At 50.6% G+C, this 15,902-nt stretch overlaps 1 protein-coding gene across 1 annotated transcript in view; it reads left to right on the plus strand.

Moving 5' to 3' along the window:
• ATCAY (ATCAY, caytaxin) overlaps positions 1 to 9,023 on the plus strand; it is a 40,178-nt gene extending 31,155 nt beyond the window's left edge. The window contains exons 11-13 of the mRNA XM_005682575.3: positions 2,137 to 2,208; positions 3,804 to 3,836; positions 6,052 to 9,023. Coding sequence (XP_005682632.1) covers positions 2,137 to 2,208; positions 3,804 to 3,836; positions 6,052 to 6,061 — 115 coding nt within the window. The 3' untranslated portion in view covers positions 6,062 to 9,023. The remainder of the gene's footprint in view (positions 1 to 2,136; positions 2,209 to 3,803; positions 3,837 to 6,051) is intronic.

The raw sequence follows: 15,902 nt of genomic DNA on the forward strand, positions 1-15,902 counted from the left end.
TGGGCCTTATCCTCTGCACAGTAAAGCCATGGGTCATGAAGATCCTTTTTGTATAGTTCTATGTATTCTTGTTACCTTTTCTTAATATCTTTTGCTTCTGTCAGGTCCATACCATTTCTGTCCTTTATTGCACCCATCTTCACATGAAATATTCCCTTGGTATCTCTAATTTTCTTGAAGAGATCTCTAGTCTTTTCCATTCTGTTGTTTTCCTCTATTTCTTTGCATTCACCGCTGAGGAAGGCTTTCTTATCTCTCCTTGCTATTCTTTGGAACCCTGCATTCAGACAGGTATATCTTTCCTTTTCTCCTTTGCCTTTAGCTTCTCTTCTTTTCTCAGCTATTTGTAAGGCCTCCTCAGGCAACCATTTTGCATTTTTGCATTTCTTTCTTTTTCTTTTTCTTTTTTTTTTGCATTTCTTTTTCTTGGGGATGGTCTTGATCACTGCCTCCTGTACAATGTCACGAACCTCCATCCATAGTTCTCCAGGCACTCTGTCTGTCAGATCTAATCCCTTGAGCCTATCTGTCACTTCCACTGTATAATTGTAAGGGATTTGATTTAGGCCATACCGGAATGGTCTAGTGGTCTCCCCTACTTTCTTCAATTTAAGTCTGAGTTTGGCAATAAGGAGTTAATGATCTGAGCCACAGTCAGCTCTAGGTTTTGTTTTTGCTGACTGTATAGAGCTTCTCCATCTTTGACTGCAAAGAATATAATCAATCTGATTCCGGTATTGACCATCTGGTAATGTCCACGTGTAGCATCATCTCTTGTGTTGTTGGAAGAGGGTGTTTGCTATGACCAGTGCGTTCTCTTGGGAAAACTGTTAGCCTTTGCCCTGCTTCATTTTGTACGCCAAGGCCAAACTTGCCTGTTACTCCAAGTACCTCTTAACTTCCTACTTTTGCATTCCTGTCCCCTGTAATGAAAAGGACATCTCTTTTGGGTGTTAGTTCTAGAAGGTCTTGTAGGTCTTCATAGACCCGTTCAACTTCAGCTTCTTCAGCATTACTGGTTGGGGCATGGAATTGGATCACTGTGATATTGAAAGTTTTGCCTTAGAAATGAACAGAGGTCATTCTGTCATTTTTGAGACTGCACCCAAGAACTGCATTTGGGACTCTTTTGTTGACTATGAGGGCTACTTCATTTCTTCTAAGGGATTCTTAGCCCACAGTAGTAAATATAATGGATATCTGAGTTAAATTTACCCATTCCAGTCCATTTTACTTCACTGATTCCTAAAATGTCTATGTTCACTCTTGCCATCTCTTGATTGACCACTTCCAATTTACCTTGATTCACAGACCTAACATTCCAGGTTCCTATGCAATACTGTTCTTTACAGCATTAGACTTTATTTCCATCACCAGTCACATCCACAGCTGGGTTTTTTTTTTTTTTGCTTTGGCTCTGTCTCTTCATTGTTTCTGGAGTTATTCCTCCACTGATCTCCAGTAGCATATTGGGCACCTACCAACCTGGGGAGTTCATCTTTCAGGGCCATATCTTTTTGCCTTTTCGTATTGTTCACGGGGTTCTCAAGGCAAGAATACTGAAGTGGTTTGCCGTTTCTTTCTCCAGTGGACCATGTTTTGTCAGAACTTCCCACTGTCACCTGTCCGTCTTGCGTGGCCCTGCACAGCATGGCTCATAGTTTCATTGAGTTAGACAAGGCTGTAGTTCATGTAATCAGTTTGATTAGTTTTCTGTGATTGTGGTTTCTTATTCTATTATTTTCTAATCTTTGTTATTATTCTGATCCCTCTTGTTTATATTTTTCTTATTATATATATATATATTTTTTTTTTTTCTTTTTCTTCTCTCTGCTGTTGGAGTCTCGTTTTACCTTCAGGGGCTGTTATCTTTTATTCTTCATTATCGTTCTGCTTTTTAAAAATCTCTCTCTATTTTTTTTTTCTTTCTTTCTCCCCATGGCCTTCATCTTGATGAATTCCTGACCATCCCATCACTTGCTCCACCCTCTGGGCCCTGGCACTTCCCAGGGCAGGCAGACCCTTTCCAGATTGCTATCAGGTCATGGCAGCCCAGATGGAGGGGCAGTGGGAGCCAACAGCCCCTCAGCCCACTCAGCCAGCTGGTCATCCCTGCTCACCTCTTTCTGTTCCCAGTGCGAGGCCGCAGCCGGAGTACGTCCTGCCCAGGTCTGAAGAGAAGGCAGAGGCGGGGCTGGCAGAAGACAGGTAAGCGTCTAGGTGGCTGTGGGCAAGAGCTCACACCTGCCAGTGGCTGCCAAGCCCAAAGAACATGAGATGAAGGTGATCTGAGGTCACTATGGTGCTGAAATAAGACCACCTTGGGACTTCCCTTGGAGAAGGCAATGGCACCCCACTCCACTACTCTTGCCTGGAAAATCCCATGGATGGAGGAGCCTGATGGGCTGCAGTCCATGGGGTCTCTAAGAGTCGGACACGACTGAGCAACTTCACTTTCACTTTTCACTTTCATGCATTGGAGAAGGAAATGGCAACCCACTCCAGTATTCTTGCCTAGAGAATCCCAGGGACGGGGGGGCCTGGTGGGCTGCTGTCTATGGGGTCGCACAGAGTCAGACACGACTGAAGCGACTTAGCAGCAGCAGCAGCAGGGACTTCCCTGGTGATCCAGTGGTTAAGACTCCTCACTTCCACTACATGGGGCACAGGTTCCATCCCTGGTCTGGAAACTAAGATCCTCTATGCTTCATAGTGAAGCAAAAACCAAAATAAAAGGTCCACCATGAGACCTACTCCATCAAACCATTTTAATATGGATTTAGCACATCTCTTTAGAGTCCCTTGGACTGCAAGGAGATCAAACCAGCCCACCCTAAAGGCAATCAACCCTGAATATTCATTGAAAGGACTGATGCTGAAGCCAAAGCTCCAGTACTTTGGCCACCTGATTCAAAGAGCCGACTCATTGAAAAAGACCTGGATGCTTGGAAAGATTGAAGGCTAGAGAAGAAGAGGGCAACAGAGGAGGAAATGGTTGGAGGGCATCACCGACTCAATGGACAGGAGTTTGACCAAACTCCCGGAGATAGTGAAGCACAGGGAGGCCTAGGGTGCTGCAATCCATGGGGCTGCAAAGAGTCAGACATGACTGAGCAGTTGAACAACAACAGTTGTGGGCAACCAGCACCTCTCTCCCAAACATTCTTTCTGCCCAGAGGGAGACCCTGTACCCCACTAAGCAGTTCCTTCCACTCCCCTCCCCCTCCTAATTTGTCTTTAATCCAGTGACTCTCTGTTGTTATAAAAGTCCTTTAGTGCCTCCCCCTGGGACGTGCAGACAGATGGCATGGGCCCCTCCTTCCCTGTCTCTTTCTGTGCCATCTGCCTCCTGCAGTTGCTGTTTGTTGTACCCTTCTTCTCCTGTCCTTGGGCTCTTTGAGGGCAGTGGCTATATCTTGGGACTGTCCCTTCCTCCTCCTCCCGCCCTGCATCTATCACAGGCCAAGCACAGGGACCAGGGGCAACTGATGTGCCTGAGAGACCAGGATCTGCTCTCAGATGGAGGTTCTGGCTGGCCTTTGTACAGGTCCTGGTGGGTGGGTCCCACCTTCCAGGCGGGTAGGCCTGGGGCAGCACTGGTGGTTTCACTTTGTGGCAGCCAAGGGGCTTGGCCGTCCTCGTGACTACCTGTCCTGGCTCATGTGTTACACAGCAGACACATGCTGACGCTTGCTTTGTGCCAGATCAGGATGTAGCCATGTTGGCCCTCATAGGGCTCACAGCCAAATGCCAAGGCTCCCCAAACAGGCAACTAATGCTGGGATTCCTTCCTTTTCCCACAGGTCTGCCCTGACCACAGAAGATCAGGAAACAAGGTGCGTGGGAAGCCAGCGGGAGGGGGAAGAGGTGGTTCTTGGCACGTTTTTTTGGAAACATTCTAAGTGGAACCTAGCCTGGATGAGTCCCTGTGGCTTGGTGGTGGAGGGAGGAGGCACCAGGGAGGCGGAGAGATCATAGTTACCATGACAACAGGGCCTCCTCTGGGGTTGAGTGAGCAGCTGGTCCCTGCCCAACTCCAGGGGGTACACTGATGGGAGGCCCCAGGCTGAGGACCCTGGCTGAGACATTCATCTATAGCCAGGACCCCTGAAACCTGGGATTTAACTCAGCTGAAGGGTGCGCTGCCTGCCCACTACCTATCTCAGTGTGTCTGCCCAGCTCTAGATGCCAGAAAAAGCCTCCCTGTGTGTCACGAGTCCTGGGGACCACCCTCAGGGTCCATGGTTTGCTAGAAGCACTTACGGGACTCAGCAAAGCAGATCTGCTCACGGTTATGGTTTATCACAGTGGATGGGTGGATACAGCTCAAAATCAGCAATAGGAAGAGCTGTATGGGGCTGGGCAAAGAGAGACAGGTGCGAGTTCCCAGCTGTTGTCTCCCAGGGGACTCGTGGGGACAGCCCTTTATTCTCCCAGCAGCCAAGAGTGGTGGTGCACAGCAAGTGTCACCAACCTGTGCTGCTCGCCAGGAGCCCTGGTGTCCAGCGTGTTTACTGGGGGTCAGTCATGTGTGTGGTGGGCTGTACACATGGCTGACCTTCATCTCTAGCCCTTCCAGAGGTTGAGCGGATACCACATGGTCCACAGCTCCTGTCTTAAGTCATACTGGCAGCATAGATTATCCAGCATGACCCAAGGACCCAGGCAAGCAAAGATACTCTTATCAAGAAGGACATGCCAAGGTCATGGAGGTGGCCTCCAAGGGGCTGGGAAAGGGCCAGACTTTTCTTTGGAATGTGCAGGGTTAATCCTTGACCACATTCTCTGCTACAAATCTGTAACATGGGCCAGCTACATGTCTTAATACTATCCTTGTGACCCAAGAAGCCCCAAGCTGAGAAATAAACATCAAAAATGGACTCAAACCAGTACTGCCCTGGAGACATTGAATAGAGGCAAGTTCTCAACGCGTTTCTGACAAGACCATCTCAATCCATGCGTTCTGAAAATAAGTCCCCGTCCACAGACACAAAACACACAAGGAAATCATTCACCATGAAAAAAGTCAGATACAACAAACAGCAGAGTTAGACACCCCTACCCCGGGGAACCTCAGGCAGAGATAATAAAAAACAAGCACTTTTTAAATGATTAAATACATAATAGGAAGAATGGTTGGGAGCAATGGATAGATGGACAGATGGATGGAGAGATGGGTGGATAGGTAGATGGACAGGTATATGGGTGGGTGGATAAACAGATAGATGGGCCCAATGGATAGATGGACAGATGGGTGGATGGGTGATGGATAAGTCAATGGATGGATGGTTGAATGGGTGTGTGGATGGATAGATGGTTGCATGAATGGATGGTTAGATGGATAAATGGATGGTTGGATGGATGCATGGGTGTATATGGATGGTTGGATGGATAAATAGATGGTTGGATGGGTGTGGGGGTGTGTAGATAGATGGATGGTTGGTTGGACAAGTGAATGGATGTATGGATGATGGATGGATGATTGGTTAGATGGATGAATGGATGAGTGTGTGGATGGATGGATGGTTGGGTGGATGGATGGATGGATAAATGGATGAGTGTGTGGATGGATGGATGGATAAATGGATAGTTGGATGGATGGGTGTGTGGATGGATGGATGGATGGTTGGTTGGATAAGTGGATGGAGGGGTGAATGGTGAGTTGGATAAGTGGATGGATGGGTGGGCGGATGGATGATGGACGGATGGTTGGTTGGTTAGATGGATAAATGGATGAGTATGTGGATGGATGGATGGTTGGATAAGTGGATGGAAGGATGGTGAATAGATGGGTGAATTGAAAACTGACCCAGTCTGATTGAGGGCACTCACCCTGGGGCCTACTCATTGGCTGGGGCACCAAGAGAGAGGTGCCCTTCAGAACCACACCTGGAAGGTGGGTGGCAGGTGGCAGACTTTGCAAGGTAGGTGCCACTCTTGATGTCGAGGGCATGCCAAAGCCAGATTAGATCATTCTTTTGAATTCCACACACATTTTCCACTTTCTCTAAATCCAGTCATGGTAACTTGACCATGTCTCTCCCTCTCCAGCATGTCCTGAAGTAACGTGAGCACAGAGGAGGACACGAAAGATCTCAGATGCCAAGAAACCTCTGTCGGATGCCCTGCGGCCCTGGATCTCATCCTCACCTCATCCCAAGTCCCAGTCTCTGGTGGGGTGCCTGTCTCCCCCATCCATCTCTGAAACCCAACATCCTTTCTAGCTGTTTGAAAACACTTAATGATGCAGTATTAATGCATCTGGAAAAGGACCCAGTTCTCCACCCTTCCACACTCATGAACTCATGGCCAAGAAGAGCGGGAAGCATCAAGCGTGGCCCGCGCGTCTTGGTGGCCTCAGAGACCCCATCCCACTGCACAGACTCCTGGTCAGGACCCTTCTCTTGCGTGTCACCTGGGCCAGGTTGGACCCACAGATGCCCACCGACTCCCTGGCTGGGTCTGGATTCTTCCTCGTGCCTTTCCTCCCAGAACAGTCCCTGCAGTCCTGGGCATCGGGCCTGGAAGTTCAGCACCACCCCCAGCAGCACCGTGTCCTGGGGGAACTGCCTGACCTTGGAACTCAAGGCTTTTACTTTAAAGCAGCCCCCTCGCCACCTATAACTCCCACCTCCTTGGGGAACATCAGAGCCCATGGCACCAGTGAGGGCCACTGATAATCATCCTTGCCCTACAGTTGCAAATCCACCCCCTCCCTCAGTCTAGAACATTCTCCAGCCCCTTTAAGGCAGAGGCCGTGCCACAGGGCAATCCCAACCAATACCTCCTACCGAGAGAATGAGCCTCCTCACTTTCCCAATCCCTCCCCCTAGCATGGAGTTGGGATGTGCCCCTTTGGGTTCCCACCAGGAGCAGAAGCTGAGAAACCAGCTTTCAAGATAAGCTCATCACAGAAATACTGACAGATAAGAAAGCATATACAGGGTACTGGACTTTTGAGCGTTACAAATGTCACTGGGAAAAATAAATCACAGTGGTCTGGATGCTATGGCCACCTGCATTAAAAGGAGACAGATTTCCTTAGGGAGAAAAGAAAAAGACTTTTCTAATGTGCTCCAAAGGCCAGTCAGGTGGGCTCTAGAGGGAGTGAGTTCCCTGTCTCTCGAGGCATTCAAGAAAAGGATGAGCATGCTTGCACGGAGTGGTCCCCTGCGGTCTCCTATGACCCTGAGAGTTTCTGTTTCCATGAAAAGTGTGAGTAGTTCAGTTGTGTCCGGTTCTTTGCGACCCCATTGACCCATGGACTATAACCTACCAGGTTTCTCTGTCCATGGGATTCTCCAGGCAAGAATACTGGAGTGGGTTGCCATTTCCTTCTCCAGGGGATTTTCCCGACTCAGGTATCAAACCCAGGTCTCCTGCATGACAGGCAGATTCTTTACCATCTGAGTCACCAGGGAAGCCCTCTGTTTCCATAAATCTGGGCAGAAGTCAAGCAGGGGCGGTGTCTGGCCTCTGTGGCTGGCTTCTTGACTGGTGTCATCCAGGTTTGATCGACCCCCTACCTCAAACATCTCCCAGTAGGAGATTCTTGGCATCAAGGGGGTACATCTAGGGTTACCCTGATGACAGGAGGGAGCCAGTGGCACTCAGCACTGAGGCAAAGGGACAACAAGGCTTTCCGCACGGCAGGAGTTGTCCCACCAGTGGCTCCCATCTTGGAAAATGCAGGGCCTTGGGCCTCTGTCTTCTGGAACCCAGCACTGCTCCTGCAAGGCTGGGGCCTTTGGGTGTCTGGTGGGATTTTTAAATTTGTATTTCTGCTCTGTTTCCTGAATGTCAAATAAAGGACAGGATCTATGTTCCCAGCTCTGATGAGTTACCTGGAGCCCAAGGCAGGCTGCTTCTCTCCACTCCCACCCCCCTACCGAAAGTCCCCTCCATCCTGGGTCTGCTCGCGCTCCACCCCTGCCCAGAGTGCCTCCTTTTATAAAAGGTGCCTCGGCATCTGCAGGGCCGGATTGAACTCCAGGTTCAAGTGACTGGTTCTGCTCTGCTGATGAGATGGACACGTGGCCTGCAAGGCCCACAGATCCACAGTACAGTATACGCAGTAACTCCTAGAAACTGCTTCAGTGACAGTGAGAAAGGAGCCGGGGATAGGAACCGATGCATGCCACCCAACCTGACAGTTACTGACAGCCTGCAGAGCCAGTGGGGCTTCCCAAGTGGTTCAGTGGTAGAGAATCTGCCTGCCAACACAGGAGACACAGGTTCAGTCCCTGGGTTGGGAAGATCCCCTGGAGGAGGAAATGGTAACCCACTCCAGTATTCTTGCCTGGAGAATCCCATGGGCAGAGGAGCCTGGCAGGCTACAGTCCATGGTATCTCAGAGTCGAACACAACTGACCATGTGTGCAAAAACACGTGTGCAGAGGCCACAGAGGGACGAGAAGGGCAGACCATCCCGCCCTCAAGGAGTCTGTGGCCTAAAGATTCTGGCCGAACAAGAAATTTCAACACGGACCCCCACCCCGCCTCCCAGTTCACTGTGGCCCACCTGCCACCCCTCAGGACCACCAGCAGCCACAAACAACAGGCAAGTGGAACCAAGGACCCCAACCCAGCCATGCAGACCCCTCCAGAGTAGAGAGAGAGACCCCCAGGGAGGCAGTCTCCAGGCCGGCCACCTCTCCACAGGTGCATAAGGTTCCGAGGTGCAGCTCCACCCAGATGGGGCCACCATATCCAGGCGGGAGCCTAGCTGTACCCTCTGAAATGGGCTTTGTGTAAGATTTCTATTCACGGGGCCGTTTTGGCTGAAACAGTGGACACCAAACCCTCCTTGTGAAGGGACGTTGAGTTTTCCTCTGTGACACACGGGGTGCGCCATAAGTCCACCCCCGACCCAAGGTCATAGTTCACATGCCCATGCTTCCGACAGCCAGCTTTGTGGTTTTTTAAAACAAACAATTCATTATGATTACTGTCGTGATGTAAAGACGTCAGTTCCACGGGCTTTGGGGGATTTTCATGGGAAATAAAGCACCGGTGAGAAGGGAGGTTTGTGACTTCTGTCCACGTGCATGGGATGTGGCTCTGGTCTTGGGCAGGGTGCAGAGAGAGCAGATTTCACGTGCCAGGATGGGGCACACAGACTTGGGTGACCTTAAGTCATGGCCTTTAAGTCATGGCCTGTCTTGCTTCTGGCTCCTGTCGCCAGAATGGGAAGCCCACCTGGATCCTTCCTGAGGCCTCCTTCTGGCTCTGCCTCTCTGTGATTCAAGTTCCCTTCCTGCCCCCAGTCTTGTCCAACTCTTTATGACCCCATGGACTGTAGCCTGCCAGGCTCCTCTGTCCATGGAATTCTCCAGGGAAGAATACTGGAGTGGGTAGCCATTCCTTCTCCAGGGGATCTTCCCAACCCAAGCAAGTCATGGGGAAGGGGGTGGAGCTTACAAGCCCCCTCTGGGCATCACAGATGGGGAGACTGAGGCACAGAGAGGGGGCGTGGCTCACCTGGGGTCACACAGACACTCAAGGATGGGTCTGAGATGTGACCTGTGCTTTGTTCCTCCAGCCATCCCATTGCATGACCGCAGACTCACACCCTCTACTGGCTATAGGATCTTAGGAGACTGTTTCCCCCAAAGGGTAAGAGTGGGCCCTCCCATGCCAGGTACAGGAGGAGTCCTGTTGTCCACTCCCAGAATTTATAGACCTGCTGGTGGCAGGGATACCAGGATGCATGTGTTCACACAAAGTCTCCATCAGGTTGATGGCAGGAGTCAACAGATGCCAACCCACCTGTCTCTGCCATCCCACCTCTGTGACATCCAGCGAGGTGCCCTTCACAGAGAAGGGCATTATTACTGGGAGGGAGCCATTTGGCATGGGAGTGGTGAGGAGGGGGAGCTGAAGACTGCATAACTGGTGCTGGGATCATGGGGTGCCCTGTCTGGAGGTGACGGTCCCACCCCTTCCTACCACCCCGCTGAGTCTTTGAGTATCTTAAGGGGGTTCCTATGAACCTCATTTATTCACTCACTCACTGAATAATGGGATTTAGCATATTCACCATACTGTACTGGGGATCCTCAGGGACCAGGCACCTCTCACGTTCCCAGCCCAGTGAGGGAGTCTGACACAGGGAACCAGGGCCTCACTAGGGATCAGGAGGAAAATCCAGGAAGGCTCCCTGGAGGAAGAGTTTTCTCTGATTGGAGATCACAGAGAGAAGAAACAGTTAGCCAAGCCTTTGGGCAGGCCAAGAGGTATCTGGCAAGGGCTAAGGCTTGTAGGCTGGACCAAGTTGGGTGAGACAGGAGCAGGAAAATGAAGACGGCTGAAGGAGTGCAGACAGAGAGGGCCTGAGGCCGGCCTGCCTACCGCTGGGTGTTTCTGCAAAGCCAGAGCTGAGTGGCCTAATGAGCTATTCTTAAAATCTATCACTAATGGCGTTTAGCACATTCGCAATGCTGTGCAGAATGCCCGGAATATTGTCTGGGTCTGGAGGCCCTGTCCTCGTCAGCAGGCACTCCCCAGCCCCTGAGGACTAGGAGCCCGCTCTCTGTGTCTACGGACTGGCCTATTCTGGATGTGTCCCATGAATGGAATCTCACAGGATGGCGTGGGATGGTCACTTTCAATGACCTTGGGCTCTTTGGGGACAGGCAGGTCTGTATTGGGAGCCCATGTGCCAGGGTGAGCGACCCAGAGGCCTCCCAGCAGGGCCCTGCCAGGGAATGTCACTGTTACCCATGGTCCGGGCTGCATGCCCTACAACGAGGCTCCCGGGAAATTCTTGCCGCTGAAACTGGGCCAGAGGTCACACACGGAGCTGGCATCCCCCCGCCTGTAGGGCAGCTGATGGAGCTCAGGGTCACGGGTCCAGCCACGCTGCCGAGAGGAACCCGAGAGCCAGAGGGGCTGGAGTGGGGAGGAAAGGGGGGTGGGCAGTGGACAAGACCCCTGTCTCGGGCACTTGACACTCTGTCCCTGGTGGCCACCTTTGAACGGAGGGTCACTGCTCCCAGTGACCTCTCCTGACCTCTGACCTTCAAGCAGGTCAGTCCTGCCTGAAGCCACTAGATGAGTCCGTTAAACAATTCTTAACCAGACCAGTCGGTATGTCCCCGCCACTGGTTGACTCTCTCAGCAGGTGTCTTAGCCACTGCTGGTCCTCCCAGTGAAATAGGAGGGGAGGGAGGTCATGGGGGGCCAGAGAGGGCAGGGCCTGGGGGTGAGGACGCGTTACTTTTCATTTTTGGTCTCACCGCACAGCATGTGGGATCTTAGTTCCCTGACCAAGGACTGAACCTGCACACCCTGCACTGGGGACAGCCCAGTGTGCTTTTTTTAAATGCAAATAAGAATGGGAGGAATCTTTGGCACAAGAGAGTTGAAACAGGAAAGACAGCCCCCAATCTGGTTGTTGTTTTTTTTTTTTCCAGTTTTATTTATTTAGTTTTGGCTGTGCTGGGTCTTGATTGCTGTCCAGCTGTCTCTCCACTTGCGGAGGGCAGGGGTACTCGCCAGCTGTGGCGTGCAGGTTTCTCACTGTGGTGGCTTCTCTTGTTGCAGAGCATGGGTTCTAGGACATATGGGCTTCAGAAGTTGCAGCACGTGGGCTCAGTAGTTTCGGCTCCCAGGCTCTAGAGCACAGGCTCAGTAGTGGCGGGCCACAGGCTTAGTTGCTCTGAGACATGCGGGATCTTCCTGGATCAGGGATCGAACCCACACCCCCTGCATTAGCAGGCGGATTCTCAACCCTTGAGCCACCAGGAAAGCCCCCATCTGGGTTTTTACAAAGCTCCCTCTAGCCGTCACACAGAGCAAGCGGGCTCAAAGAAAAACCGGTGCCCGACAGTTCAAGCCATAACAGCGGATTGTACTCGGGAGTCATTGCAGAGGGGCAGAGAGCGCACAGAGCCAGTTTCCACTCCTGACAGAGCAGAGGCAGGCAGGTTCCCAGCCTTGGAGAAGGTGGGTCGGTGAACGGAAGATCACAGGAGGGGACATGAAGGGTAAGGGGGTCGTCTAGCTACACTGACTTAGCAGGATTCTTACTGAAATCCCCTTGTGTTTCAGCCAGCGTGCATACTTGCGTGCGAAGTTGTTTTAGTCCTGTCCGACTCTTTGTGACCCCATGAACTGTAGCCCACCAGGCTCCTCTGTCCATGGGGTTTCCCAGGCAAGAATGCTGGAGCGATTTTCCATTTCCTCTTTCAGGGTATCTTCCTCACCCAGGGGTCAAACCTGAGCCTCATAGGTCTCCTGCATTGGTAGGGGGTTTCTTTATCACTAGCACCACCTAGGAAGCCGTTGGCTGTGTTCAAAGATCTCCTGGCCCTTCCAGTTTCATTCATTCCTTCTGCTACTATTTAGGGACGAAGGGGCGCTACCATTAGTGGACCTGACCTTGGTAGGCACTGCAGATACATCAGGAAACAAGACATGCATGGCCCAGCCTGCCCTGGAGGGAGCTCATGATGTGGAGAGAGGCAGTGGGGATCCAGAAAGTTTTCCTGGAAAAGGGGAGGTCCAAGCTGATGCAGGATAGCTTAGTCAAAATTAGCCCAAGGGAGGAGGATTGGGTAAGGGGAGGGGCGGTTCCCAGAAAAGACAATGGCATGTGCAAAGGCCCTGTGGCAGCAACTTTGGCTGCTGAGGGGCAAGTCAGGAGTGGGCAGGGCATCCTCCCTTCATACTCCGGGAGATGGGAGCCCAAAGCCATAGACATCCTCCCTCCCTTGCTTGGGGCTAGCAGCCTCCCTTTATACAGATGGGAACAGTAAGGCACAGAGAGGCCAAGGTGGCGCCTGAGCTCCCCCATGTGGCAAGTGGCAGAACCAGGATTCAAACGCAGAATTCTTAACCAAGGATTCTTAAAGAGTAGGCCAGGGTGGCTGAGGGTGGTGGTCACTGACACCCCTTCAGGGGGTCTTCAAGGTCAGAATCATATATGGAAAAAAGATCCATTCAAAGTGACTTCCCTGGTGGCTTAGACAGTAAAGAATCCGCCTGCCAATGCAAAAGACCTAGGTTCCATCCCTGGGTCGGGAAGATCCCCTAGAGAAGGAAATGGCAACCCACTCCAGTATTCTTGCCTGGAGAATCCCATGGACAGAGGAGCCTGGCGGGCTATTGTCGGTAGGGTCACAGTCGGTCACGACTGAGCATCCAATACTTTCCCTTTCTTTCCTTGGTGGTCCAGCGGTTAGGACTCAATACTTCCGCAGCAGGGGGCACCACAGTTATTAAGCCTGTGCTCTAGAGCCCATGAGCCACAGCTCCTGGAGCCCGGGTGCCCTAGAGCCCATGCTCCCCAACAAGAGAAACCATCGCAATGAGAAGCCTCAGCACCACAGCTAGGCAGTAGCCCCCGCTCGCCACAATTAGAGATAAGCCCGCACAGCAGCGAACACCCAGCACAGCCAAAAAAGATAAATATAATCAAGTCATTTAAAAATCATTGAACAAAAACAAGCGAAGAAACCAAGTGCAAGCAGAGAGTGAAAAAGAACAGTCCACCTTCATAAACCTCCTTCCGTCCTGTTCAGGCATAGGACAGAGGAAACTACCCATGATGACCTAAAACAGGCTAAAAATCCTCCTTTATCTGTGTGTAAAGCTAGGCTTTTCTTCCTGTGAGTACATGCTAAGTCACTTCAGTCATGTCTGACTCTTTCTGACCCGATAGACTGTAGCCCGCCAGGCTCCTCTGTCCATGGGATTCTGCAGGCGAGAATACTGAAGTGGGTTGCCATGCCCTCCTCCGGGGGACCTTCCTGACCCAAGGATGGAACCCAGGTCTCTTATGGTTCCTGCATTGGCAGATAGATTCTTTACCACTAGCGCCACCTGGGAAGCCCTTTCTCCTGTACATCGACCAAAACAACTATGGAAGCCGGCTGAACCACAAGCAGATGCGAGAATCCTTCTAAACCAGACATTAAAGTGATTTGGGCTCTAAAATCACTGTGGATGGTGACTGCAGTCATGAAATTAGAAGATGATTGCTTCTTGGCAGGAAAACTATGGCAAATCTAGGCAGTGGGTTAAAAAACAAAGACATCACTTTGCTGACAAAGGTCCATATAGTCAAAGTGTTGGTTTTTCCAGTAGTCAAGTACAGATGTGAGAATTGGACCGTAAAGAAGGTAGAGCACCAAAGAATTGATGCATTTGAACTCTGGTGCTGGAGAAGACTCTTGAGAGTCCCTTGGACTGCAAGGAGATCAAACCAGTCAATCCTAAAGGAGATCAACCCTGAATACTCACTGGAAGGACTGATGCTGAAGCTGAAGCTCCAATACTTTGGCCACCTGATGTAAAGAGCTGACTCATTGGAAAAGACACTGATTTTGGGAAAGATTGAAGACAGGGGGAGAAGGGGGCGACAGAGGATGAGGTGGTTGGATGCCATCACCGACTCAATGGACATGAACTTGGGCAAACTCCAGGAAATAATGAAGGACAGGGAGGCCTGGCATGCTGAAGTTCATGGGGTTGCAAAGAGTCGGACACAACTTGGCAACTGAACACACACACAGAGAATATCACTGTTTAACCTAAAAAATTTTTTTTATTTAAACAATATAAATTTATTCTCTGACAGTTCTGGAGGTGAGAAGTCTGACACAGGTCTCACAGAGCTAAGATCAAGACGGGGGCAGGACTGGTCCCTCTGGAGGCTCCAGGGAAGAACAGACTCCTGCCTTTTCCGGCTTCTAGAGCCGCCACATCCCTGGCTCATGGTTCCTCCCTCATCCTCACAGATAGCAGCAGGTTATCTTTTTGACCCTCCTGCTGTAGCAATGTGTCATCTCTCTCTGACTGTAGCTGGAAAGGTTCTCAGCTTTTTTGCTGTTGTCAACTGAAGCAAAAGTCACATAATATGCAACTAACCGTTATTGTAAAGTGCACCATTAGGTGACGCTTAGTGCATTCACAATGCTCTGAAAATATCACCTCTATCTAATTCCAGAACATTTTCATCACCGCAGAAGAACACCCTACAAGTAATCACCCCTCATTTGCCCTCTCTCAGGCCCTGGTAGCCACGAACGCTGTCTCTGCGGATCGGCCTGCTCTGCTCATTTCCCGTCAGCGGAGTCACGCCCTGTGTGTCCTTCTGTGTCTGCTCCTCTCACTGAGCATCGTGTCCTCGGGGTCCGTCCATGTGGTAGCGAGTGTCAGGGCTTCTCCCCTTCTCATAGCAGAATAATAGTCCATGGGAGAATGGATCAGTTGTATATCCATTCATCTGCTAATAGACACTTAGTTATTTCCACCTTTTGGCTCCTATGATTCATGTTGCTATAAACATTCATGGACAAGCATCTGTGGAGACATGTGTTTTCATTTCTCTTGGGTTGACACTTTGAAGTGAAATTGGGCCCAAATAACTGCCAACTGTTTTCCACAGAGACTGCCCCGCTTCCCATGCCCACACAGGACTGCCATCTCTCTTCATCCTCACTGACATACACACAGTCTGTCTCTTTGACTGTGGCCATCCTAGTGGGTGTGAGTGGTATCTCACTGTGGGTTATTTACTCATTTTGGGGGTTGCAGCTTGCAGGATCTTAGTCCCCTGACCTGTGATTGACCTGCACCCTTGGCAGTGAAGCACAGAGTCCAGACCACTGGACCACCCAGGAATTCCCTCACTGTGGTTTCCATTTGCATCTCCCTGATAATCAGTGATGCTGAGCATCTTTTCATGTGCTTGTTGGCCATGAGTATATCTTCTTTGAAGAAATGTCTATTCAGAGTCTTTGCCCATTTTTAAATTGGGTCATTTGTCTTTTTGTTGCTGACTTGTAAGAGTTCTCTATATATTCTGTCTAATAACTCTTTACCATACATATGACTTGTAAATATTTTCTTCCATCCCCTGCTTTGCCTTTTCACTTTCTTAATAATGACATTCAATA

The sequence above is a fragment of the Capra hircus genome, chromosome 7 (assembly GCF_001704415.2).
Source record: "Capra hircus breed San Clemente chromosome 7, ASM170441v1, whole genome shotgun sequence".
Taxonomy (NCBI): Eukaryota; Metazoa; Chordata; class Mammalia; order Artiodactyla; family Bovidae; genus Capra; species Capra hircus.